The following is a 27,733-nucleotide window of genomic DNA, read 5'->3' as shown; positions in this document are numbered from 1 at the left end:
GTACTGGGAGTACAGGCTGTACTCATTGTACCTGGCTTGAACTTTCTTGGTTTCTTTCAAAGAGCAATGTCTTTCATTTGTTATTTGTTTTGTTGTTTTGGTGGTACTAGAACTCAGGACCTTGTCTTTGCTGAATAAGCATTCTACCACCTGAACTATACCCCCAATTTTTAATTTAATTTTTAAATTCGCTTTTTCAAATAACTAGTTTTGGAGTTTAAAACTAAAAAGAAAAGGGGCTGGGAAGGTGGCTCAGTGGTAGAGCGCTTGCCTTGCATGCATGAGGCCCTGGGTTTGATTCCTCAGCACCACATAAGCAAAAAGAAAAAAGCCGGAAGTGGCGCTGTGGCTCAAGTGTTAGAGTGTTAGCCTTGAGCTGAAGAGCTGAGGGACAGAGCCCAGGCCCAGAGTTCAGGCCCCATGACTGGACAAAAAAAAACTAAAAAGAAAAGTTTTAGAGTTTGTTGATCCCTCCTTTTTATTGTTTTCTGTTTCACTAATTTGCTCTCATTTTTAAAAATTCCTTCCTTGTTCTTTCTTTAGATTTACTGTTTCATTTCCTTTGACTTTATGACTTGGACACACTTATTTTCCCTTGTTGTCAATAACTGCAATGAAAGTCATAAATTTCCCCAAATATCCATAAAATTTCACTAGTAGCATTTCCAATGTTCAATTTCAGATAAGTGTAATTTCTCCTTTAACCATGAATTATTAAGGAGTAAAACCTTGCTTCCAACTATGGATTAAAATACTTCAGTTATTTTTCACCTAATTGCATGTGTATGATAAAGACTATAAGAAATATATTGCATACAATTTGAAATATGTTGAGATGTCTGTTGTGATCCTACCACAGGTCAATATTCTGTTCTTTTCACATTTGAAGAAATGATGTATGCTTGGCATTTCTATTCAAGATATGTATGCAAGGGTAATATTTAGAAGACTTCTTGGCACAGAAGTTCTTGATAGTGTGTGTGTGTGTGTGTGTGTGTGTGTGTGTGTGTGTGTGTGTGTGTGCAGGTCCTGAGGTTTGATTCTCCCTTGGCTTTTTTGCTCATAGCTAGCTCTTTACCACTCAAGCCACATCTCCACTTCCAGATTTTTTTGGGGGGGGTCCGGTCGTGGGGCCTGAACTCTGGGCCTGGGCGCTGTCCCTCAGCTCTTCAGCTCAAGGCTAGCGCCCTACCACTTGAGCCACAGTGCCACTTCTGGCTTTTTCCTTTTTGCTTATGTGGTGCTGAGGAATCGAACCCAGGGCCTCAGGCATGCAAGGCAAGCGCTCTACCACTGAGTCACCTTCCCAGCCCCCACTTCCAGATTTTTTGATGGTGAATTAGATAGGTGTCTCAGGAAACTTTCTGCTAGATGGGTTCTTTACCATTTGAGCTACTTGGCTTTATGCTCTAGCAAGCCTGGATTATGATCCTCCTATTTGCACTTCCTAGTATTACTTGATGACAGGCATGTACCAGCGTGCCCAGCCATTGACTGAGATAGAGTCTTGTGACTTATTTTTTCCAGGCTGGCCTTCAGCTATGATATATCTCTGCCTCTGCACTGTTTGTTTTTAAGACAGGGTTTCATTGTATAGCTCAGGCTCTTCCTGAACTCTTGATCCTCTGGCCTCAATTTCCTTAGTGCTGGTATTACAGGTATGTATCACCACGCCCTGCAAACAATTGCTAGCTTACCTACTCAAGCCCAGAAGTGTGTCTGTTGCGGCTTTCTCTATGCCCTGGAATACTTTAAACATGTGCCAGGTTATTGTTCATTGTGTTTATTTAATTTTCATGCCAAGATTTCTTTCTGGCTCCAGGTGTTTGGTGTGTTGCTTAGGCATATGGTTGTCTTTCAGGGTGAAATTAAGAATAGGCTGAAGTTCACATAGGAGTGGTCATGCAAGGAGGACAATACTTGTTTCAGAACTTTTTTTTTTTTCTTGTCGGTTGTAGGGCTTGAACTCTGGGCCTGGGCGCTGTCCCTCAGCTTTTCAGCTCAAGGCAAGTGTTCTACCTCTTGAGCCACAGCACCACTTCTGGTTTTCTAGTGGTTTCTTGGAGATAAGAGTCTCACGGACTTTCCTGCCTGGGCTGGCTTTGAACCGTGATCCTCAGATCTCAGCCTCCTGAGTAGCTAGGATTACAGGCGTGAGCCACTGGCGCCCGGCTTGTTTCAGAACATTTGAAGAATTTACTAAAGTTTACTAAAACCTTGGAAGTGGGCTGTCTTCCCTAGAGGACTAATATAATGCAGGTGCTCCAGCAGGGGGCACACTAAGCATATGGTGTGGAGCTCAGTAAGACTTGGCCTACCTGGACTAGGAAAAAGATGGCCGCTGAGAAATAACAGGGAAGGAAGGATTTTCAATGACAGATGGCAATCTGCCCAGAGAGAGACACACACAGAGACAGAGAGACACACAGAGAGAGACAGAGACACAGAGAGAGACACAGAGAGAGACAGGCAGACAGACAGATGGACAGACAGACTAGGGCCAGAACCTTATTTTGTAGTCTAAGCTGGCCTTGAACTCTCAATCCTCCAACTTCAAATTGTGAGTTGCTGGAATTACAGGCCTATATCCCCAGGCCCTGTAGGACTGGGACTTATAACAGAAAGTGAGATGTGGATGGGTCCTCTGACTGGCTCTTTTTTATAAAGATAATCCATCAAGAGTGTGCAAATACAATCACTAGTTTTCTCATCCGTGTATCTGCTCATCATCCACTCCTCATTAATGAGCATCACCAAGGACTTGCCAAGATTTGTTAGTAGAAGAACCTAATTAAGGACAGACCTCCTAGTGAGATAATGTCTCAGAATACCTCAGAATACCTCCAGATTCAGTTTGCTTTTGGAAAAGATTTTGGCAGTCATTTGTAAGTATGTTTAATGTTTTAGAAATACGCAGTTGGTCAAAGAAGTCACATTCTCCCTTGTATGGTGGGGGAGGGGTGGACAGCCCCAGATCTACTCCTTTTCCACAGCGGAAGGCCACTGGTGGGATGAGAAACATTAACAAAACATAAACAAGCACCTGTAATGAGTGAATTTTGATTGGCTCCTAGATGGGAAGGGACAATTCTCAAAGACATTTTGTGGCCAATTAGGGAAATTCAAGTATGGCAGAATCTGGGGTGATGTTAAAGATAAGAGGACAGGGAATGGTGACCGATTGTACTTAGGAAAGTATCTGTGACTTGAACATGGTATAGTTCAATAAATCGACGTGCATTAATTAACTCAGAAATGCTCATGGGTTTCATTGATCATGTAAGTGGCACTTTAATTCCAAGCCTCCTCTGTTTTGCTGGTGGGCCCTTTTGAGTAGCCATGGCACCCAGACCATCCTGGCAAACCCCTTCCCCTTTAGTTACCTAGATAACATCCAGGAAGGAGCAGGTATGCATCCCAACCGTTCTCATCCATTTGGAGATTGGTGGAGGGGAAGCAAGAAAGATGGGCATGGGCGTACCAAGGACCAAGGAGTGCTCAGTATACATTAGGCACTCAAGAAATATTCCCTGGGTGGTAACTATTCATTGGACACCCACTATGTTCCAGGGGTTCTTTAAATCCTCACACAACCCTGCAGAGTGGGACTCGTGGTTCTGGTTTTAGAGACTAGTGTACTCTAGGAGGAACAGTGGGAAGGAGAGGGCAGAGGAGGCCAGGACACATAGACTGCAGCTTTGTTCTAGGCCAGAGGTTTTGTGTGTGTGTGTCGGGTGTGTGTGTGCGTGTGCGTGTGCGTGCGTGTGTGTGTGTGTGTGTGTGTGTGTGTGTGGTGTGTTGTGCTGGTCCTGGGGCTTGAACTCAGGGCCTGAGCATTATTCCTGAGCTTTTTTGTTTTTCTTTGCCAAGGCTAGTGCTAGTGCTCTACCAATTGAGCCACAGCTTCATATCTGGCTTTTGGTTTCCTGCCTGGGCTGGTTTCAAACTATAATCCTCAGACCTCAGCCTTCTGAGTAGCTAGGATTATAGGCATGAGCCACCAGTACCTGGACCACAGGTTTTCATCTTAGGTAGATCAGTCAGGTCTGACCCCAGGGCCCCTCCTGGGTGGGTGGGAGGGGGGGAGAGATGGGGGGGGGGGGAAGAGGAAGCAGACATCCATCTGAAGCTCCTTTATCTTCCTATCCAGAGCACCTTACCTTCCTAGCACCACCTCTTGCATTTTTTTTCTTCCTTTAGGACTCAGTACTTTTTCTTTTCACAAAGTTAAGTCACATGTTGGCTTAGTTGGTGATATAAAAAATACTATCCTCTGTGGAACTGAAGAAAGGGAGTTTACAGAGACTATAAGACATTCTGGAGCCTTCTTTCGCCAGGCGTCCTCGTGAGAGTGACCTCGTCTTTAAACCCTACGTGGCAATCCCTGACGCACCGCCGTGATGCCCAGGGAAGACAGATAAAAAAAAAAAAAAATCAAAAAAAAAAAAAAAAAGACATTCTGGATCCTAAAGAAAAATCACGGAGCAGTTTACATCTTAATGATCAAGACAGGATTTCCCTTCCGCCAAGGGATTAGGGAAGGTGTGGCCAGGATAATTTCAGAGGACCCTGAATATTCCCTGCAGCCCTCACCACAGAGGTACTGGTTAGCTTAGCCACACCAGGGCCTGGAAACCATAGAAGAGCTCCATCTCTATCCAGCTTGGGAATCAAAGTCCCACAGCAGGGCAAAGGTGAAGCCACCCAGGAGCAACTACCTCAGGTTAACCTCTGGGTGCTGACAGGTCTGGGCAGCCAAGAGCCTAGAGGAGGCCAGCTGTCTCCTGCTCTGCTTGGCCAGGTGAACAGGAATTCCCTTCCCCTCCTCTCTCTCTCCTCTACATTCCTCTCTTCTTTTTCATTAAAAACAAAAAGGGGTAAGCCAAGTGTAGGGGTGCTCATGCCTGAAATTCCAGTACTCAAGAGGCTGATATAGGAGGATCTAGAATTTGAGACCAGCTTGGGCCTCAAAACCCTGTCTAAAAAATAAAAAAAAGAGGATGAGAAAGAAATAAGAAGGGAGAAAGAGAGAGAGGAGGTAAGAGGGAGGGAAGAAGAGAGGGAAGGAAGGAAGAAAAGGAAGAAAAGGAAGGAAGGAAGGAAGGAAGGAAGGAAGGAAGGAAGGAAGGAAGGAAGGAAGGAAGGAAGGACAGTAGCGGCTTATGCCTGGAGTCCTAGCTACTCAGGAGGCTGAGCAGAAAAGCCCAAGAGACTCCTATCTCCTCTTAACCAGCAGAAAGCCAGAAGTGAAGATGTGGTAGATCTCCAACCATGAGTTGGGGAAAGCTTAGTGAAAGCAAAAGGCCCTGAGTTCAAGCCCCAGTATGAAATAAGAGCTTGTCTTGTTTAGAGGGACACTGATTTGACGGACAGAGGAAGGAAGTCTGCTGTCTGGGCACACAACAATCACCTTCCAAAACACTCTGCTCTCCACTATTCACTCCAAGTATTTTAAACACACTTTGCTTCAGTGTTGTGTTTCTGGGATGCAGACATCATACATCGCTTGGACAAAAAACAAACAAACAAACAAGCAGGACTTCAGCAATGATATAAATTGGATTCATAAATGAAGTGACAAAATGTATCTGAGTTGGTGTCTTTGGAATATTAAGAATAAAAACAATTGCCATACTGTTATCTGGGTGACCCTACTTTGGTTTTGATAAAAGACTAGTATCACAGGGCTGGGAAGTTGGCTCAGTGGTAGAGTGCTTGCCTCGCATGCATGAGGCCCTGAGTTCAATTCCTTAGCAGCATGTAAGCAGAAAAAGCTGGAAGTGGTGCTGTGGCTCAAGTGGTAGGGTGCTAGCCTTGAGCTGAAGAGCTAAGAGACAGCACTCAGACCCAGAGTTCAGGCTCCACGACCAACAACAACAACAAAAATAAAGAAGAAAAAAGAATAGCATCACAGGAGGAGGGTCTACAAGGAGCCAACAGGTTATCAGTGATGGTAGTGTCACTGGCTCATAATATATGTAGTATTCTTCTACATAGAATATGTAGCATTCTTGCCAACCATATACTTTACTTTTCCCCCATGACGTCCATATTAGAAAATTGAAAGCCATATAACAATCACAATAAATACATTTTTACTTTATGAGTCTTAGTATCATTGCATTTCAAAATACAAAACAGCGGGCTGGGAATGTGACTTAGGGGTAGAGTGCTTGCCTAGCACGCAGGAAGCACTGGGTTTGATTCCTCAGGACCACATAAACAGAAAAGGCCAGAAGTGGTGTTGTGGCTCAAGTGGTAGAGTGCTGGCCTTAAGCAAAAGAAGCTCAGGGACAGTGTCCAGGCCCTGAATTCAAAGCCCCAGGACTGGCGAAAAAAGAAAAAGCAACCCTGTCACTATAGTCAGAGAAAGAAGGTCCTTGAGCTGGTAGAACCTGCCTGGCAAAGAGCTTTGCCTGACTGGTTTGGGGAAGATACTAAAAAGTATGTTGTTTCCTCAGGTGTGGAGGAAGGTGTGGGCTGGGGTTTCAGGTGTGGGTGTGAAGAATCAAACACTCATAGAGCCTGGGGGATCCTTTGGTATTGTGTGTGTGTGTGTGTGTGTGTGTGTGTGTGTGTGTGTGTAGGGGGGTGTGTTTGTATGTGTGTGTGTGTGTGTATGTGTAGGTGTGTGTGTGTGTGTAGGGGTGTGTGTGTGTGTGTGTGTGTGTGTGTGTGTAGGGGGTGTGTTTGTGTGTGTGTGTATGTGTAGGTGTGTGTGTGTAGGGGTGTGTGTGTGTGTGTGTGTGTGTTGTGCTCAGGAGACCCTTGGACTTCTGACGTGGTGGCTCAAGGTGTAATCTTAGTTACTTGTGGGCGGAGATTATGATTTAAGTTTAACCAGGGCAGACATTTCAGGAGACTGCATCTTGACCAATGGCTGAGCACAGTGGTAAATTCCTGTCATTCCTCCCAACATGGGGAAACACAAATAAAAGGATTGTAGGATTGTAGCCTAGGCTGACCCTGGCGTAAAACAAGACTATTTCAAAAAAATAAGCAACACAGCCAGGCACGGATGTCTTACAACTGCATTCTTACCTAATTGGGAGGTTGAGACTGGGAAGATTATGGTTCAAAACCTGCCTGGGTAGAAAAGTTTGAGGGATTTCCTCTCCCTTCTCAACTCATAGCTGGGTCCAGTGGCAGGCACCTGTACCCCAGCTACTTCAGGAAGCCTAAAATAGGCAGATGGAGGTCTGTGACAGTTCCTGGGCAGGAAGTAAGACCCTCTTTCAAAAATAATCAGTGCACTACTCAAGAGGCTGAGATCTGAGGATCCTGGTTCAAAACCAATCCAAGAAGAAAAGTTCAAGAGACTCTTTATCTCCAATTAACCAGCAAAAGGCTGGAAGTCGAAGTGTGGTTCAAGTGATAGAGCCTTGAGTGAAAAAGCCAAGTGAGAGAGGGAAGCCCTAAATTCAAGACCTAGAACCAACACACACACACACACACACACACATACACACACACACACACACACACACACACACACACACACACACACACACACACACACACACCAAAACAAAAAAGAGCAAACAAACAAAAGTTCTCTGGACATGGTCTTTTCTTCAGCCCACATCCAGGTCCTACCTTTGTCAGGGAAGTAAAAGTTTGAGTTCTTTGAGTTAAAGCTACTTATTCAAAATGCTAACTTGCTGTTGAACTTTCAATGCTTTCCTTTCTCACAACCACTTATCTTGTTTTATTTCAAGGGGAGGCTAATTTTGATATGTCAAGAAGCTCTGATTAGGTCAGGAACAGTAAGCAAGCATGCAACAGGTATGTGGCCTTTTACATCTTCTGGGGTAGGCTATACTCATAAAATACTATGAGACTCAAAAGTGAAGTCATTGCTCAAAAATCTGAAGTTTCGTTGCTCCAATCACTTTAATTCTGTCCTTACAGTCCCTTCTTTACAAGGGAAGTTTGAGTCAGAGCCATGTTGTAAGTTAGGACCACAAGAAGTTTCAGAATTTTAGAAACTACCCTCCAGGTTTGAGGCTCTCAGTGTCTGTTTTAGTCTCTGCTTCCCTCACCTGGCACCCAGCTCCACTCTGCCCATCCCTGCAGTCCATAATGCAGTTGACCTTGGCTGGGTAGAGAGAAGAAATGAGCTTTTAGTTTGAATCTCAAACTGTCATGTGGCTAAGTTAGCAATAGAGCGCTTGCCTAACATGCATGAAACCCCACGTTCTTTTCTTCAGTACCACATAAACCAAAAAGACCAGAAGTGGCACTGTGGCTCAAGTGGTAGTGTTAGCCTTGAACAAAAGAAGCTCAGGGACAGTGCCCAGGCCCTGAGTTCAAGCCCCAGGACTGGGTCAACACACACACACACACACACACACACACACACACACACACACACACACACACACACACACAAAACAAACAAACAAAATAGTTACTGAACTTGGGAGATAAGAGTCTTGGATTATATTTCCTCTTCCATGAAACAAGGTTAGCAATATTCATCTTAAAGTATTAAAATGCTACTACTACTATTATAATTGTTGCTTTTATTATAGTTTGTGTGTGTGCTCTTGCCGGTACTAGGACTTGAACTCAGAGCATCAAGCTTTCACTTAGCTTTTTCACTCAAAGCTGGTATTCTACTTAAGCAACACTCCCATTGCTACCTTTTGGTGGTTAGTTGGAGATAAGAGTCTCTCAGATTTATCTGTCCAGTCTGGCTTTGAAAACACAATCCTCAGATCTCAGTCTCCTGATTAGCTAGTATAGGTGTGAGCCACACCAGCACCAGCCCATCTTAGAGTTCTTAAGGGCCCTCAAGAAATGAGAAAAAATTAATGAAACTGTTTTTAGCACTATCTGGCACATAACACACCTTCAATTATTCTTGAATGTTACTAACCTATCTTCCTGTGCTGGTCCTGATGTGGAAAATAGGCATGACTCAGGGAGATAAGATGGTTTCATGCATCTTTGCCAAAGCAGAGTCTAGTGTTGGATGGCAGATAAGTTGGTCTGCTCTGCTAGTAGGCTGATTGGAAATTCGACTTTAAGCTCTAGTTGGAGGTAGGTCATCTTGAGGTGGAGCTACTTGTTTATTTAGGCTGCTGGCCTAAGTGACCATGATCCTCTTAAACATCATCCTTCTGTTTGAGCTGGGCATGTTTGGCTGACAGCCATGCTTATACTGTGTGACCCTTCTGATTGGCCTAAACTGAGCCAATCAGATTTTCCTTGCTAGGGAACTTGAAATTGGAGTAAGAGATTCTACTTTGATTGTCAGATTTACTTTTGAATGAAGAAGACATAAAAATTGGGTAATATTAGCCAGGCACCGGTGGCTCACACTTGTAATCTGAGCCACTCAGGAGACCGAGATCTGAGGATCATGGTTCAAAGCCAGTCTGGGCTGGAAAAGCCATGAAATTCTCATCTCCAGTAAACCACCAGAAAACTTGAAGTGGCTATGGCTTAAGAGCTAGAGTGCTCAAGTTTGAAGGTAACTAAGATTATAGGCTTGAGCCACTGGTGCACAACTCTTTTTTTTTTGTTTTAGTGTATACTAATGGTTCAAACAAGTGTTACATGGTAGTTCTCACATATATGCACATATTGTGCTTTAATCAGATTAACCCACCGCTTTATGAAACTCTTCTGAGTTATTAATGACAAACCTACCTTTTTAATTGCTGATCATATTGTGTATTAATCTAATTTTCTTTCAAGCTATAGAAGTTAGCTTAATCTAGCTTGAGCAAAGAAGAAGGTGCTGTGGGAACCTCACAAGATCTAGAATGTTTGCTGGAGGTCCCGCACCAGAGCAGGTGTGAGTCCTTCAGCCAGAGAAGAGAAAGCTGGCTTCCTTCTAGCATGCTGCCATGGTGCTCCTTCAGTTTTGCTCCTCAGTTCAAAATCACAATTTCCGTAATTGAGAGAAACTCATGGATCTCGGATTAGCCAATTAGTAATGGCTAGCTGGTAGCTTCAGGCAGCAAAACCTAGCTGCTTAACCAGGAAGACAGAATGTGCTGTTCTGAAGACTAGGAAGTTGGAGCTGATCAGCCAACCCAAATGATGTCCTCGTACAAGCTGGTCTGTGCACGTGTCTGTGACTTGCTGTGAGCGGGAAACTGTGCTTCATTCTGAGACGGGTGTAGAAATTTGGAAAATGGTCTGACATCAAAAAAATCTCTAAGTTGCCTCAAAAAGACAAATGGTGCATGTTTTCTCTCATGTGCAGAAGCTAGATCTAAAATACACCAGGACGTGATAAATTATACAGGACTCTAGGCATTCCTATACAGTGAGACCAAAGGAGGATAGTCTTAGGGGAGGGACACAAAGACACACTGCCCTTGTGCCTCTGATCGTATCAAATAGTATTTATCAACATGAATTTCTGAAATTCAGGGGTAAGCTGGGTACCTTCGAGCCAATGGCTCAGCTATCAAAACATGTCAAGGTTGCCAAATGGCTTCCTAAGCAATGTACTAAAAATACACTTAGCCTGCCGTTAGTGTTTATGTAAAATCAAATGTAAAACATGGCGAAGCAAGATGTGCTTCTGGTTGTCTAATTCACAGTGTGAGCCATGCTGACATATGCAGATACACCAAATAAACAGTAAATACAAATTGTGCCAGTGTTCTGTCTGAATTCTAAGTAAGTAAATCAGCATCTTGTAATCCTTGGTCTTAGTCCTGATTATAAGTAGGCCTTTGCTTAGCTAGTCACACTTGAATTGGCATCTCCACGGCATCCCTGCTCAGGCTCTTTTGGGCTTATGAGCCTTTCTCCACTGGTTGTTGAAAGGTTATTTTCTAAGACACATTGTCTTTCTTTTGTGCCAGAACTGGGGCTTGATCTCCGGGCCTTCTGTTCTCACTTAGCTTTTTCACTCAAGGCTGGTCTTCTATTACTTTAGCCACACCTCTACTTCCAGCTTTTTGCCATTTGATTGGAGAAAAGAATCTCACAGACTTTTCTGCCCAGGTTAACTCTAAACCACAATCCTCAGATCTAGCTTGAGTAGCTAGGATGACAGGCACGAACTGCTAACACTGAGTTTAAAAACATTTTTCAAAAAAAAATAAAAACCAAAACATTTTTCCCCCAGGCAGGATCTTGTTATATAGTCCAGACTGGTTTGCAACTCCTAATCCTCTTGCCTCCAGCTCTCAAGTGTGGGGATTACAGGTATGTGTTACACTGCTCAGTACAAAGTTATTCTTAATCTCCTCAGAGAGTACCCTTTCCGTATCTTTGCCTAACCAAACTTGGGTGATTTATTCTGTTTGTATGAACTCAAATGTTACCCATGTGACAACTGATTTTGTCTAACGTGACTTCACCAGTGGGAAGTCTTAGAACAATTCTCATCTCAAGACATGAGTCATTTGCACTAATAATACTCAATCTCCAAGCTTTTAAAATAGGTTGTTTACCTGAGAGGTGCCATGTCCAGGTAGAATACATGATAGTTTCTCATTCCTTTCTGTATTCTCTGTCCAACAGTAAACCATTCCTTTTGGGCTAAAATGGAGCCATCTGGCTTATCAAACAAAATGTTAAGTATTCTTCACTGTATTGGTTCGGTATGTCTTGATCCTAATTATTGTGTTATAGAATTATTGTGTTATTTCCAGGATTGACACTGGTTTTTCAGGTCTCTACAATGATCCCATTAGAAATTAGTTTGGGGATTCATGCATTTGAGGCTTACCTCTTAATAGCAAAGATGAGAATAACTCAGTAATGATTCAGTCTCTAGTCCCTGACAGTGGGAGTGAGGCGTGGCGAAGGCTAGAGGGTAGTACTGGGGGTTGGCTTTTGGATAGCTGTGGCTCTTGTCCCGTTCTTTCTGTGTCTCTGGTTCGCTCATGTCACCTTCCTCCTCCTCCTCTTCCTCCTCCTCCTCCTCCTTTTTCTTCTTCCTTCTCCTCTTCCTCCTCTTCCTCCTCCTCCTCCTTCTTTTTTTTAACAAATACCCTTAGTGGTTTGGTCTTTGGAATTTTTACATTTTAACTGCAGAGGATTTGCAGACATAAGATAGACATTTCCATTTCTTTTTTTTTGGGTCCGGTCCTGGGGCCTGAACTCTGGGCCTGGGCGCTGTCCCTTAGCTCTTCAGCTCAAGGCTAGAGCTCTACCACTTGAGCCACAGTGCCACTTCCAGCTTTTTTCTTTTTGCTTATGTGGTGCTGAGGAATCAAACCCAGGGCCTCAGGCATGCAAGGCAAGCGCTCTACCACTGAGCCACCTTCCCTGCCCAGACATTTTCATTTCTTGACTTTTTTCTTTTTCTTTTTGCTTATGTGGTGCTGGGGAATCGAACCCAGGGCCTCATGCATGCAAGGCAAGTGCTCTACCACTGAGCCACCTTCCCAGCCCACATTTCCATTTCTTTAAGCCACTGTCTTATTTCTGTTACAGCAGCTTAACCTCTACTATAATTTTTGTTCTTTCTGACTAAAGTGGCAGAACATTTATCTAGCAAACGTGAGACCCTCGCCAATCCTCAATACTGTGGAAAAAAAGAAAAAAGGAAAAGGAAAAGAGAGAGATTAAGAGAGAGTAATCTGTGTGTGTGTGTGTGTGTGTGTGTGTGTGTGTGTGTGTATGTTTATAGGGTAGCTAAAGTGTTGATCTAGGTTTGGATCAAATACATTCCCTTTTCTCACTTAAGTCTCATAACAACTCTATGAATGAAATTTTGTCAGTGACCTACTTCCAACAACAGGACATGTCTGCAGTCACAGATCTACTCCTCAAAGCTTGGAGCAGTAAGTGTTGATTCTATCTCTGGATGTCTTAGCTCATAGGCTCTATAGCTTCTCTTGTGTGACTCAGCTTGTGGAAGTCATTTGTAACTCAGCCTACATGCTTTGTTCTCTGTAACCAATGGCTTATGCTGAATTCATTTACACATGCTCGGCCATACTTTTGTAACACAAAAACAAAAATGCGGGGCTGGGAAGGTGGTTCAGTGGTAGAGTGCTCACCTTGCACGCATGAAGCCCTGGGTTCAATTCCTCAGCACCACAGAAGCAAAAAAAAGACAGAAGTGGCGCTGTGGCTCAAGTGGTAGAGTGATAGCCTTGAGCTGAAGAGCTGAGGGACAGCGCCCAGGCCCAGAATTCAGGCCCAACGACCAACAAACAAACAAAACAAAATGGCTCACACTTGAACTTACTCACCAGTAATGGGAAATGTTCTCTCTTGGCCTAAATAATAAACCTTTTTTTTTTCTCTTGTCAGTCGTGGGGCTTGAACTCTGGGCCTGGGTGCTGTCCCCTGAGCTCTTCAGCTCAAGCTAGTACTCTATCACTTGAGCCACAGGGCCACTTCTGGTTTTCTGGTGGTTAATTGGAAATAAGAATCTCATGGACTTTCCTGCCTGGACTGGGCTTTGAACTGCAATCCTCAGATCTAAGCCTCCTGAGTAGCTAGAGATTATAGGCCTGAGCCACTGGCGCCCAGATCATAAAGCTTTCTGATAACATTTTTGAGTTACTCTTTGGACTCTGGGAAGAAAATCTTTTAGTACCACAGAGTTGCAAAAAATGTCCTGGCTTCAATTCATTATTCCACCATTTCCCCGCTATGTAACTCTCAGCTTTGGTTTCAACATTTTTTTTTTTAAAAGGAGACTATTAGCAGACATTAGAGAGTTGTATAAGGGCTTAAATGGGCGAATAAATCTAAAACCCCAAGCACTGTGCTAGGCGTATAGTAAGGTGAATGGTAGTTTTTATGTAATGATGCCACTGGATTTTGCAATTAGGATAAAGGTGGCCTTTGAGAGCAGAGGGCAGGAGTGGAGACCGAATGGCTCTCAGCAAGTGAGAGCTTGAGCAAGTGCATCTAGTGGAGTAAAGACCCCTTAACTGCTCTGTTAAAAGTATGACTTCAGCCGGGCACCCGTGGCTCATGTCTGTAAAGCTAGCTACTCAGGAGGCTGAGATCTGAGGATCGTGGTTCAAAGCCAGCCTGGGCAGGAAAGTCCATGAGACTACACTCAGAAAACCGGAAGTGGCTCTGTGACTCAAGTGGTACAGCACTTGCTTTGAGCTGAAGAGCTTAAGGACAGCATTTAAGCCCAGAGTTCAAGCCCCATGACTCTGCCCCCTCCCCCCAAAAAAGTGTGACTTAGAAAAGGAGAGATGGGGCAGTCTGAAGGTGATACATGTTAAGAGGTTTTGGTAGGTTTCAGTTGTAAAATGGAAACTAAACATTTGAAAGCTTATACAACTTGTGGATAGGGAAGGGAGGGAAAAACTGGGAGAGAGTGAGGGAAGGGGTAACATTGTCCAAAAAGAAATATACTACCTGACTTATGTAACTGTAATACCTCTGTACACCACCTTTTAGTAATAATATATTTTTAAATGAAAGACTAAAAGTAATAGAAAAGGTAGGATTGAAGATAGAAAAGAATTAGAGAGATATGTGGAATCTGGTTCATCAAGAATCAAAGAGGAGGCTGGGCGCTGGTGGCTCATGCCTATAATCCTAGCTACTCAGGAGGCTGAGATGTGAGGATTGTGGTTCAAAGCCAGCCTGGGCAGGAAAGTCCATGAGACTCTTATCTCCAATTAATCACCAGAAAACCGGAAGTCGTGTTATGGCTCAAGTGGTAGAGTGCTCACTTTGAGCTGAAGAGCTCAGGAACAGCACCCAGGCCCAGAGTTCAAGCCCCATGACCAAAAGAAAAAAAAAATCAAAATGGAGGTTGAAGTATGGCTCAAGTATAGAGTGCCAGCTTACCAAGAGGAAGGCCCTGAGTTCAAACCTTCAAAAACAAATACAGCAAAACAATAACAATACTCCAAAGTCTTGGAACCAGAAATTATGGTACATTCCTGCAATCCTAAGACTCAGGCTAAGATAGAAAGATCACAAGGTTGGGGCCAGCCTGGACTATACAGTCAGAATCTGTCTAAAAACAAACCAAATAAAACAAACCCCAAACCAGAAAAATCAAAACAAAAGCCTTGGGAAGACTGAATTTTTTACTTTGAGACAATTAAGAGATGATGGGTGAGGGTATAAATACTTGAGGATGGAGGTGAGAGGGCAGCCTGATCATTTGTTTTTTGTTGTTGTTGTTGTTGGTTGTGGGGCTTGAACTCTGGGCCTGGCAATTGTCCAGCTCTTCAGCTTAAGCCTAGCACTCTACCACTTGAGCCACAGCGCCGCTTCCAGTTTTCTGATGGTTAATTGGAGATAAAAGTCTCATGGACTTTCCTACCCAGGCTGGCTTTGAACTGCAATCTTCAGATCTCAGCCTCCTGAGTAGCTAGGATTACAGGTGTGAGCCATTGGTGCTGGCTATTACTTCCATTTTCTAAGGGAAGTGCCAAGTACCACGTTAGCTAAACTCCAAGGTGACCTCCAGTCACCCTCAACTTCCTGGTTCTCTCTGTGTAGTTCATTCCCATACTGGACCAGAGTTGGGCTGAGCACCCTATAATATTTGCAGGAGCTAGGTAGTATCTGTTAAATTGTGTCTTGCAAAAAGGTATAAGCTGAAGTCTTAATCCCCAGTCCCATTGAATATGACATTTGGAAATACAATCTTCACAGAACTCATCACATTTAAATGAAGTCTTTAGAGTGAACACTAGTCTAATGTGACAATAGTCCATACATAAAAGGAGAAATTTGGACCCAAGGACAGATATGCTTAAAGGGAACATAACACGAAGGCACATGGGAAGAGAGTCATTTGACTGTCATAAATCTATAAATCAGGATTGTCAAAAAAGTGCCAGAAAGGCAAGGGAAGATCCTCCTTAGAGTGATCAGAGGGACTGTGACCCTCCTGGGACTTTGCCTTTGGATCTCTAGCTTTCAGAACTTCAAGACACGGAATTTCTGTCTCAAGTCACCAGTTTTTCTTGCTATGTTGTAGCAGTCCTATGGAATGAATATACTACCATAGTGTATTAGTATATTATTCCTGAAAATAGAATGTAAAGACCATAGTTTCCATTTTGGATGCATTCTCTTTAGATAATCCATTGTGGGCTCAGCCAGCTGCTATGTAGTGAGGATAAGATGGAGATGTCTGTATGGGAAGGACCTTGGCTATAGTCAGCAGCCAGCATGGATCTGAGGTGAGTCCTATACATGTTATATGATTGAGTTTGGAAGGAGATACCCCCAGCTGAGACATCAGATGAGACTTTAGCCCTAGCTAATATCTTGGTTACAGCTTTAGGAGAGATTCTAACCCAGAACCACCCAGTTACACCATTTCTGACTACCTGACAAGTAGGAACTGTGAGATAGTGTGTGTTGCTTTATCTTCTGTTTATAATAATAGAAAAATGGTAGCTTAAGAAAGAGAATGTAAAAAGAAAAGAAAAAAAAAGCATGGAATGGCTGATGAGCTAGAGGCAGGAACTGAATGACGTGGGTTGCATTAGTATTTGCAAACAAGTTGGGAACCACCTGACCAGGTACTAGTTAAATATGTGGACTCCTGCATCTAGTTCTTTGGGAAAGCAGTCTTGAGAATCTGGACTTGGAATAAGGTTCATATGGCTTGTTCAAATAACCACCGAGTTAGAGGATTGAGAGGAAAGGTAAAAGTGGATCAGGGGATACTAACACTGAATTTAAAATAGAGTATTAATTTATAGCACAAACATTTCAAATATCATGCTATGGGTTTATAAAGAATTTCTAACTGGAGACCATGTTAAGCAAGATAAGCCCAGAAACATAAATATTGTATTTTTGTATATGCAGAATCTACACCTAAAAGGTATAACATGATACGATTGTAAAAGTGTGACCCAGGCAACAGCATATAAAGCCACCTGGCACAGGTGGATTTAATGGCATTGAGAAACATGGATCTTGGTCAAGTGAGAACTTTGTCATGAGGTAGGTTCTAGCACTGAGTGGACATCATAGAAGATCTCATGCAAACCTGGATGGAACACTAGATGCACGGGGCTACTGAGGTATGGCATGCAGTTTCTGATAAAGGTTTTTCATTCTTTGTAAGTAGATATATGCTCTAGAATAATGAAAAATGTATAATACATATATTAACAGTCACTTGTAACATCTATATTAAGTGCTATATATATATATATATATATATTTTTTTTTTTTGTCAGTCATGAGGCTTGAACTCTGGGCCTGGGTGCTGTCCCTCAGCGTGCTCTACCACTAGAGCCACAGCGCCACACTTCTGGCTTTTTCTGCTTATGTGGTGCTGAGGAATCGAACCCAGGGCCTCATGCATGCAAGGCAAACTACCATTGAGCCACCTTCCCAGCCCCCATAAGTGCTATATTTTTACACATCTGTCAGCACAGTAGATTTACTTACACAAGCATCACCATAGACACAAGGGTATTGTATTGTGCTTTGATGTTGCAACCTCACTAGGTATGAGATAATCTCATAAGATCACAGTTGCTTATGTGGTTCATTGTTAATGGAAATGAAATGCTGGATGTACTGTACAACTATAGTGGGTTCACACGTATTTTAAACGTTATGCAGCGGGCTGGGAAGGTGGCTCAGTGGTAGAGCACTTGCCTTGCATGCATGAGGCCCTGGGTTCGATTCCTCAGCACCACATAAGCAAAAAGAAAAAAGCCGGAAGTGGCGTTGTGGCTCAAGTGGTAGAGTGCTAACCTTTAGCTAAAGAGTTGAGGGAGAGCACCCAGGCCCAGAGTTCAGGCCCCACGACCAGACCCAAAAAAATAAAAAATAAAAATAAACGTCGTGCAGGTTTTTATAATTAGATAAAACACCAGTGTTCAACAATAGAAAGACTGTTATGTAGGGGTGAATTTAAGTAAAAAACACATCATTTTTAAAGCATGTATTTTTGACAAATAGTTTAAGGAAGCTTACTCTTTTGTAACATCTTCAGAATCATAAGCAGGAAGCAAGGAAAGGACATTTTTTTTTCCTTTGAGATTTTTGGATAGAAATTATTAAGCATCTGGTGATATTTAGGAGATTTTCGGAAAAACAGAATATCTGATCAGAATGAATGTTTTCCCCCAGCATGTAGTAGTGTGAGGTTAAGTGGAAAAACAGTAGGTATTTGACTGTACACTTAAAATATAAATACATAATAACAAACATTATTCGATAAAAACTCTGATACCTAATTATATAAACGATTTATAACTTGAAAGTACAATTGCCTTATAGAAAAACAGTGAAACAAATAATGCAAAGTAGTTATTTGCTAGGAGTTAGGAATAAGGATTTTTAAAATGTTATATCTCTGTTTTGAAAAAAATTGATGTATTACTTTAGTACTAGGAAGGAAAACATGTATCAAGGATTGTGGATATAGCTCAGTTGGTAGAGGACTTCCTAGCATGCAGAAGGCTCTGGATTTTTTAACTTGAAAAACAGAAAAACAAAACCAGAAAAACCAAGCAAGCAACCAACCAACCAATACTGCAGAAAATGAAAAAAAAGTCAGAATGTAGCAAAAATATGATCAGGATGCTTTGGTGAGATAAGATTGGGAGCATTTTCCTCTCTTATATTTTCCTATCCAACATTTTTTCTATATATTTCTCCTTATGAGAATCAAATGTGTTATTTTAAAATAGATCAGATCCTGTTTACATGCTTGCAATTTTATCTCAAAGAGAGATTTAGGGGAGTATCCATAGAGTAGTAACGTCTACGAATCTGTTCAGAGGATGGCAAACATTTTTTGTAAAGAGCCATATGGTAAATATCTTCAGTTTTGGAGACCACATGGCCTTGGTCACAGCTATTCAGCCCTGTTGTTGTAACACGACAACATATGTAGACAACAAGCAAACAAGCAGGAGGACCTGTGTTCTGACCAAAGTTAGTTAATGGATACTAACCTATATGAAAGAAATTATAGTTCATATAATTTTTGTGTCTTATCAAGTATTTTTCTTTTGATCCTACCCCCTAAACAAAAAATGTAAAACTGCTGGGCGCTGGAGGCTCACACCTGTAATTCTAGCTACTCAGGAGGCTGAGATTTGAGAACCAAGGTTCAGAGCGAGTCTGGGCAGGGAAGCCTGTCTTTTATCTCCAATTAGTCATCCAAAAGTAGGAAGTGGAGCTATGGCTCAAGTGGTAGGGCACCAGCCTTGAACAAAAAAGTTCTGAGTTCAAGCCTTAAGAGTCCAGGCTCTGAGTTCAAGCCCCAGGACTGGAACACCAACAACAAAAAAACTATTTTGGGGTCATGTAAGAACAAAGATAGGCTGGTCCACAGGCTATAATTTACTAATCCTTAAATTAGATGAAATTAGGATTGTATAACTGACATATACCAGTGAGGCAGAAAGTTCCTAGCAGATAGGGACTGCGTTTTTCTTTTCTTTTTCTTTCCCTCCCTCCCTCTCCCTTTTCTTTCCTTCCTTCCCTCTCTTTCTCCCTCCCTCCTTCCTTCCTTCCTTCCTTTTCTTTCTTTCCTTCCTTCTTCTGGTCCTGAGGTTTGAACTTTGAGTCTGGGCTGTCCCTGAGCTCTTTTATGCTCAAGGCTAGAACTCTACCACTTGAGCCACAGTGCCATAATGGATTTTTCTGTGATTTAGATATAAGAATCTTACAGATTTTCCTGCCCTGGCTGCCTTCAAACAGAGATCTTCAAATATCAGCCTCCCAAGTAGCTAGAATTGCAGACATGAGCCACTAGCATCTGGATTTTTTTTTTTTTTTTTGGGTCAAATGTGAGGCTTGAACTCAGGGCCTGGGTTCTACCCCTGAGCTTTTTGGGTCAAGGCTAGCATTCTACCACTTAAAGCCAGAGAACCACTTCTGTTTTTCTGGTGGTTAACTAGAGATAAGAGTCTCACGGACTTTCTTGCTTGGGCTGGCTTTGAACTGTGATCCTCAGATCTCAGCCTCTTGAGTAGCTAGGATTACAGGCATCAGTTACTGGCATCCAGCTTGTGTTTATCTTAATCTGTGATCTCTCTGCATCTTTTTCTGTTTTTGCTTTTATTTTTATCTTTTGTCAGTTGTGGGGCTTAAACTCAAGGCCTGGGCGCTGTACCTGAGCTCTTTTGCTCAAGACTAATACTCTATCACTTTGAGCCACAGTGCCACTTCCTGCATTTTTCTTTATGTTTAAGGATTTGCTACTCACTTGTATGTTGTAGGAAAAGGATGCCACAACATTTTGTTCCAACATCGATAAAAGGAACAGAAGCTGGAAAAAGTGCTCATGCAAATCTAGGTGTATAAATAGAGGTTTTTCTGTGTTAGTTATTTCTGGCATGATGAATAACATTTTTAATGTCAGTGATGAAGGAATTATAAGAATATAAAAAGGATATTGTAGGATCAGGTTAGGAGGGAAGTAGTTCTGCTCTTGGGAGATGACTGTTTATTAAAGGAAATAAGTATACAACAATCTTGAAGGCAAATGATATTTATCATGGAAAAAACTACAGGAGACAAACACTTTAAAATACCATTATACATGATTATAATATCAATATACATTGTTATAATTTTCACAATCCTAAGGAAAAATTCTTTTTGGAAACATGCAAACTTTTAAAACTGTGGGGCTGGGGAGGGGGCTCAGTGGTAGAGCGCTTGCCTTGCAAGCATGAAGCCCTGGGTTCGATCCCTTAGCACCACATAAGCAGAAAAAGCTGGAAGTGGCGCTATGGCTCAAGTGGTAGAACGCTAGCCTTGAGCTGAAGAGCTCAGGGACAACGTCCAGGCCCAGAGTTCAGGCCCCATAACTGACCGAAAAACAACAACAACAACAAAAAACAGAAAACAAAGAGAAAACAGTTTGATGAAAGAATTAGATCTGAAGAAAAATTATACTTTAGAATAAAGGCAGGAACTTTTTCCATGGTGTACTACATCTTTCTTATTTCTCACTCCCCAAAAACCTTTTCCATGACTTTTATCAAAACAAAAATAGTAGTGAGATCACAAGTAGTTGCTTCTACACTCAACACAAAATGTAGAAAATATTTGGAAGACTGATTTGTTTTCTAAGTATGCAGAAACAAATATAGTTGAGTAAGAACTGTTTTAGGACAATTTGTACATAACAAATGCTAATGCTTATCAAGCCAACAGCTGAATTGTTTTGTTTTTTTTTCCATTTAAAAGATACATGTCCTCTTTTAAATCTATTTTTTAACTCTCCACACCACAGATATTTTGTTGTGCATCTACTGGAGCTGCTTCTATTGGCACATTAACTGTGAATGGACAAGTTCATCCCATACAAACTGTCTGAGTTCCCAAGGGCCCTGAGGCTGGAATAAGGGCTGACTACTATGGGTCCTCAACTACTTTATCTCTATAGAACTATAGGTCTACAAGGCCTCGGTTCTGGGCACTTCTTTACAAAGGAATGCTTTGGGTTCCACTAAAAAGCATCAAAGAAAGGAACATTTCACCATCCTTATCTTTATGCCTACCTAAGTTTCTATTAATTTCTACCAATCTTACTAGGAAATCTCTGGAGCGAAGCCTATGGAGTGCTGTGTTTCACACCATGAAAGCACCTTCTCCATTTCAGAAGAATGGTAGACGTTCATGTTACATTACAGAAACCTGAACAGGGAGGATTAACAAAATGCCATTTGGACTTAGGCATCTTGAAACCTGCTCCAGCCAGCTTAGTTCTGTAGAAATTCAAAATCTGTATTCGGCTCTCCATCCATCTAGCTGCAGTCCCAATTGCAGTATTTTATCACGAAAACGCCCTCCATCTGAAGAAATAATCCAGTTCCTTAGACTCTTCACTACAACTAGGGCATACATTGAGCACACAGCACCTTGGCCTTGAATTGCACACAAAAAGTCAGGTATTTTTGCGAAGCTTGTGTTTCTTTTTGCTGAGCAATCTTCAGGGTATCTAGAAAAAATGTTAGAATCAAAAGAGGTTCTCGGCCCAGCGTCAGTGGCTCACTCCTGTAATTCTAGCTACTCAGGAGGTGGTGATTCTGGGAATCAAGTCTCCAAGACTCATCTCCAATTAACAACCAAAAAGCCAGAAGTGGAGTTGGGTTCAAGTTGTAGAGCAACAGCCTTAGGTGGAAAAAGACTAAGGGATAGGTTGGAAGCCAGGGTCTCATGCATGTAATCCTAGCTACTCAGGAGGCTGAGATCTGAGGATCATGGTTCAAAGCCAGCCCTGGCAGTTAAGTCCGTGAGACTTATCTCCAATTAACTACCAGAAAGCCAGAAATGGAGCTGTGGCTCAAAGTGGTAGAGCACTAGCCTTGAGGAGAAGAGCTCAGGGACAGTGCGCAGGCCTTGAGTTCAGGCCCCCATGACCAGCTCAAAAAGATGAGGGCAGGCTATCGTTTGTCCTAAGATATTTTTGCTCTGGGGAGGTGGATGAACCTGACCAGAACATCCAAGAGTGAACCTTGGCAAACTGCTGCCCCCCAGCGCCCGCCACCTCCGCCCCCAGTTCCGTCCCTCCCTCTAGCTCCACCCACCGCGGCCGGAACATCGCTGACTGGGTCACGGTGAGGAAGCCCCGCCCCCAGCGACTTCCGGCCCCGCAGGAACTTCCGTCCCGGGTAAAAACCGGGCGGTGTCCCAAAGCCTTAGGGGCGGCCCCGGAAGTGACGCAGAGGGACGACTTCCATTTTGTGGAACGCCGGAGCTGCTAAGTGCGTCAGTTGTGGAGAGACGAGCCGAGCTGTGTCCCGGTCTGTGGGGAGGCAGACGGCTCCGTCGCAGACTGCGGGCCTCTCCAGGTCTCCGCCGCCGAGGACCGCGTCCGGCAGGTAAGGGGCCCGCTTTGGGGGCCGGGATCGCGGGTTGAGACTTCTCCCCGGCCGCGCTGGTGGCGAGTGGCCGGGGCTGCTCTCCCGGCGGAGGACGGAGGCCAGCGGGCGCGGGCCCCCGGGGGCCTCGCTTGCGGGGCGCCGGCCGTGGGAGGCGGCGGTGTTGGCGGTCGTTGGCACGGCGCGGCTGCGCGCCCCTCCCCGTCGTTGTCAGGCTTAGGTGATGTCCCGGCCCCCGGGGCCCCCGGCGTGGCCCGCGGGGCCGTTAGGGCTCGCTGCGGGCGGGCCCCGTGAGCGGCGGCCGCGGGGCCGGGCGCGAGGAGGGCGTTTGGCACGCGGACTCCTCCCCCGCCGCTGTCTTTGCAGTAGCCATTTTGTGTCGCCCGGCGCCCGCCGGCCCGCTCGCCCGCTGCCGTGTGCGCTTGCGCGGCTGTGGCGTCGCCGGATTCCGTCTTCCAGCCCCCTGTGACGCGGCGCGGGGCGGGTGGGCGGCGACGCGCGCGCGGCCGGTCGCCATTGGGCCTGCCTGGCGGAGGGCGGGGTCGCCCCGCCCGCACTTCTCGGTTTTTCCTAACTGCGGCAGATGGGAGGGGGCCCCGGAGCCGAGCGCAGAGTGCGGCTGCGCAGTTCCCAGAGGTGGCAGTGGGCGTTGCGGTGGTTGCGGTCTGGGACCCGGGAAAGGGGGAGGAGGAATCGGGTATTGGACGCTATCCGCAAGGGTCCTGGCCTAAATTAAGAGGCTTTTATTGGTAGTCCCGTTTAAAATAGCTCTGGGTAAACACTTACGTAGTTAAGGTGTTTTGGCCGCTTGGCCAAGGCGTTCCTCATAGCCATTCATTGGTGGTGTTTGGATTGAATTGTATCCCAACAGGAAATACTAGCCGGACATCATGAGTGGCTGTCGGGTGTTCATTGGGCGGCTAAACCCAGCGGCGAGGGAGAAAGACGTAGAAAGATTCTTCAAGGGTTATGGACGGATCAGAGATATCGATCTGAAAAGAGGTTTTGGTTTTGTGGTAAGTATTTAGAACTGGGTAAGGTATTTCTTGTTGGGTACCAGGCAGTGCTCTTGTTGATCAGTGTTTTTGATCTTAGCATTGAGTCCAGTCAGAATGTTTCCAGAAACTTCAGCGATCTTGAGGTAGTAAATTTTATAATGGGTTTGAATAACCTAATATCTGACTTGGTAGAAACCACTCCCAGTCACTCCATTGAGTTATCTGTGTCCTGATGTTGATTCTTTTTCTCCTGACTCAACGTTTTTGGTGCTCTTAAATATGTTGTACTGTTCATGTTCAAAGCCCCGCCTAAGCATCATATACTTACATTTTAGGAATTTGAGGATCCAAGGGATGCAGATGATGCTGTATATGAACTTGATGGAAAAGAACTTTGCAGTGAAAGGTGAGAACCTTATGGGGTAATAGAGCAGATCATCTAAGCAGAATTTTTTTCCCAGTAGATGCATATGGCACAAGTATACAGTGCTGTGTTCTTTTTTTTGCCCTCCTCCTCTCCTATAGGGTTACTATTGAACATGCTAGGGCTCGATCCCGAGGTGGACGGGGTAGAGGACGTTACTCTGACCGTTTTAGCAGTCGCAGACCTCGAAATGATAGACGGTATGTGATGGGTCAATGGATAATCGATAGATAATCATTCCTACAGATGCAATTAAGGTTTAGGAAGCATTAGAAGAACAGACCCACTAGTCTGTTCCAGTCTGTATTAAAGTGCTATTCCTAAAGAGTCCATGATAATAACAAACTCGGTGGCAGTTGTTTGAATCACTTGGCATCTCTGAACTTTCCACAAACACAAGAAAAGTAACTGAGTTTTTCCATTGTGAATATTCATTTTCTTCTTCAGAAATGCTCCACCTGTAAGAACAGAAAATCGACTTATAGTTGAGAATTTATCCTCAAGAGTCAGCTGGCAGGTTTGTTGAAATTCAGTTTTGAGTTAATTCAAATTTGGATTTTTAAAATGTTCATGGGTAGTTAATAATTTTTAAAATAATTTTTTATTAAAAGTAGTTAAATATAAATTTAATTAAATTAATGGATTTAATTGATGTAGTTTTAAATTTTAATTAACTGTAACTGGGGGAATGTTTTAAATTTTAATATAAGTGATCTAATGTTAATGTTTTGAGGATATTTTTTCATGTTTTTAAAATCAATTTTAACCAAATATTAAACCCTTTATTTGCCAGCCTATCTGTGTCGTTGGCCTTATGACGAGGAGTGCCTGTGGGTTATCCTAATCGTTGTCTTGGTCACTCTTGGTTGGGCCTGGTTGACTTTGCCAGTCAGCTCCTACAGTGATCAATTGGCCACCTCTAGATCTGTGTTTGCCGGTCTAGACGTAATCGGTGCACTTACTTGAAGTGCGGGTTGCAGCGATCCCAGAGCGCTGATAACGTGATCTGATCCCTAAGTTGAGAGCTGTCTTCCTGTAACGCTTCCGAATAAGAGGTCCTGGTCGAAAAGAGTTGAAAGATACGAAATTAGTTGGTCGTTGGAATCCTGATCGCAGTAAAGTGGTCCCTGGTAACTGCACAAGAGTAAAACATGTCTGCATCGCCAGTAGTCTGCTAATAGGGAGGGCTGTGCGATTAAAGGCTTCCATCGATTGGGTAGTATCCTTCAAGTGGGTGGCGAAGAGCCAGTCGGGCTTATGTCATGAAGGTTTCTCCGACCGATTAATGGTTTGCTGCTTGACTAGCCTAGGGAAATATTAATAAAGGTAAAGTAAAATTTTTTAATGACATATGGGGCACAAAATAACTGGTGTCTTTGTAAATGTTCTTTTTTTTATATAAACTTCTACTTTAGTCTTTACTTTAAAAATATGTACTGTTCCCTTTTTTGTTTTGTTTTCTGTTTGTTTTTTTTCTTTTTGTACTGAGCTCAGTATAGACTAATACTCTTTAATGTTAAAATCTAAATTTCCTCTGGCATTTTGCTTAAAAGCAATATGCTATATGATTATTTCGTGCCCTGACATAATTTTTGAAATCTGATAGAATACAAGTGTGGTATATGCCATGTTTGTACTTTATCTAACAACTTCTCTTTCAGTAGTCTTGTTTTTTACCATGTGGTTGTTTTTTGTGTCACCTTTCCTTTTCTCTCCTTAACATGATTGTCTTGTGTTAAGGATCTCAAAGATTTCATGAGACAAGCTGGGGAAGTAACCTTTGCGGATGCACATCGACCTAAATTAAATGAAGGGTGAGTATGCCCTGGAACTTGAGAGCCTTTTGAAACATATTCAAGATTTGCTTTGAACGTTTCTGAAGACTTAAATTTGCACATATTTGATGGGTAGTTTCCATCTAGGACAGTTTTGATCACTAGGCACAATGTTTGGAGACTGTCACAAATGGTTATTGGTATTACTGGCATCTAGTGGTTAGAGGCTTGTCATGGTTATGCATCCCACAATAACAGAAGAGTTCTTCACGGGAAAGAACTAACTGGCTCAAAAGGTCAGCAGTGCCAAAACCTTTCTATATATGCCATGTTGTCCACCATAAAAAAGATTTAATAGCGTGTGATAGCAAAAGGAGTTATTTTAGACTGATGTGTACAGTGGTAAAGATGCTGGGAGTATTTGTGTTTTAAAGTAAATAGGTTTTTGTCATTTCTCTTCTTCTCCCTCCCCCATTTCAGGGTGGTTGAATTTGCCTCTTATGGTGATTTAAAAAATGCTATTGAAAAACTTTCTGGAAAGGAAATAAATGGAAGGAAAATTAAGTTAATTGAAGGCAGCAAAAGGCACAGGTATCTTTTAATATTTTTAAGGGAAAGTTATATTTAGTGGATTTGTAGGACCTGTTATGTAGGCTAATTTTTTCTTGCCCCTTTTTTTGCCCTTTTCATAGTAGGTCAAGAAGCAGGTCTCGATCTCGGACCAGGAGTTCCTCTAGGTCTCGGAGCCGATCTCGTTCCCGTAGTCGCAAGTCTTACAGCCGGTCCAGAAGCAGGAGCCGGAGCCGGAGCAAGTCTCGTTCTGTTAGTAGGTCTCCTGTGCCTGAGAAGAGCCAGAAACGTGGTTCTTCAAGTAGATCTAAGTCTCCAGCTTCTGTGGATCGTCAGAGGTCCCGATCCCGGTCCCGGTCCCGGTCGAGGTCCAGATCAGTTGACAGTGGCAATTAAACTGTAAATAACTTGCCCTGGGGGCCTTTTTAAAAAAAATTCCCAAACCATACTTGCTAAAAATTCTGGTAAGTATGTGCTTTTCAGTGGGGGTGGGATTTGGATGGGGTTGGGTTGGGCTGGATTTCTTTGTAGATGTGGACCACCAAGGGGTTGTTGAAAGCTAATTGTATTAAATGTCTTTTGATAAGCCTTCTGCTCACATTTTTGTGAATGTCTGAAGTATATAGTTTGTGTATATTGACAGAGCTCTTTTATAACTAAAGCAACATTAATTTTTTTGTACTAGAAAAAATTTGAATATTTTAGTTTCTGTTTGTTCAAATATGTTGATTAAGAATTAGTTTAATACCTCAATTAAACTAATTGTTGGCTTTGGACACTTAAAAGAGCTCTAAATTTGCTTGTATATAAAGGCTTGAGTTTTCCTTGTTTGGTCAAGGGTCCTTCCACCTACCTATTAACAGCTGCAGGACAAAAACATTAAAGCAGCTGTTTGTTATTGATAATAAAATATTATAAAAAATACTTGTGTCTCTGTGAAAATGTCCTATTTACTATTTAACCATTCTTTTCTACATCTATCACATAAAATCCTGATCTTTTATTTATTTTTAGTCTGTCGTGGGCCTGAACTCTGGGCCTGCGCTCTATCACTTGAGCCACAGCACCACTTCCGGCTTTTTCTGCTTATGTGATGCTGAGGAATCGACCCCAGGGCCTCATGCATGCAAGGCAAGCACTCTACCACAACCACCTTCCCAGCCCATCCTGATCTTTTAAATAGTACTTCTGGTATTTCCAATCCAGCAGTCAGTAAGCTGTTGGCAACTGACAACT

The 27,733-nt window shown here is 43.1% G+C and overlaps 1 protein-coding gene across 3 annotated transcripts; it reads left to right on the top strand.

Annotated features, from left to right (window-relative positions):
- The first annotated feature begins 22,617 nt into the window (after positions 1-22,617).
- On the top strand, positions 22,618-27,421 carry Srsf5 (serine and arginine rich splicing factor 5). Of its 3 annotated transcripts, none has more exons than XM_042692482.1 (8): positions 22,618-22,730; positions 23,602-23,746; positions 24,064-24,134; positions 24,254-24,352; positions 24,600-24,669; positions 25,893-25,966; positions 26,408-26,518; positions 26,623-27,421. In XM_042692482.1, exons 2-8 carry the CDS (start codon positions 23,621-23,623, stop codon positions 26,891-26,893), a joined length of 822 nt encoding a protein of 273 aa, XP_042548416.1. In that variant the 5' UTR covers positions 22,618-22,730; positions 23,602-23,620; the 3' UTR covers positions 26,894-27,421. The 3 variants fall into 3 exon arrangements, with proteins under 3 accessions (XP_042548416.1, XP_042548415.1, XP_042548417.1); XM_042692481.1 differs by having other exon boundaries at positions 22,620-22,730; positions 26,620-27,421; XM_042692483.1 differs by lacking the exon at positions 22,618-22,730 and having other exon boundaries at positions 23,600-23,746.
- Positions 27,422-27,733: the final 312 nt, after the last annotated feature.

The sequence above is a fragment of the Dipodomys spectabilis genome, unplaced genomic scaffold (assembly GCF_019054845.1).
Source record: "Dipodomys spectabilis isolate Male_0828 unplaced genomic scaffold, ASM1905484v1 ptg000157l, whole genome shotgun sequence".
NCBI classification, from domain to species: domain Eukaryota; kingdom Metazoa; phylum Chordata; class Mammalia; order Rodentia; family Heteromyidae; genus Dipodomys; species Dipodomys spectabilis.
Note: the sequence above shows the minus strand (reverse complement) of the source record. Positions and strands in the feature narration are given on the sequence as shown.

Coding starts and splice junctions, on each gene's coding strand:
- Srsf5 (XM_042692481.1), top strand. CDS start 23,621: ATGAGTGGCTGTCGGGTGTTCATTGGGCGGCTAAACCCAGCGGCGAGG. Junction 23,747..24,063: donor AAAGAGGTTTTGGTTTTGTG/GTAAGTATTTAG, acceptor CTTACATTTTAG/GAATTTGAGGATCCAAGGGA. Junction 24,670..25,892: donor CCTCAAGAGTCAGCTGGCAG/GTTTGTTGAAAT, acceptor TCTTGTGTTAAG/GATCTCAAAGATTTCATGAG.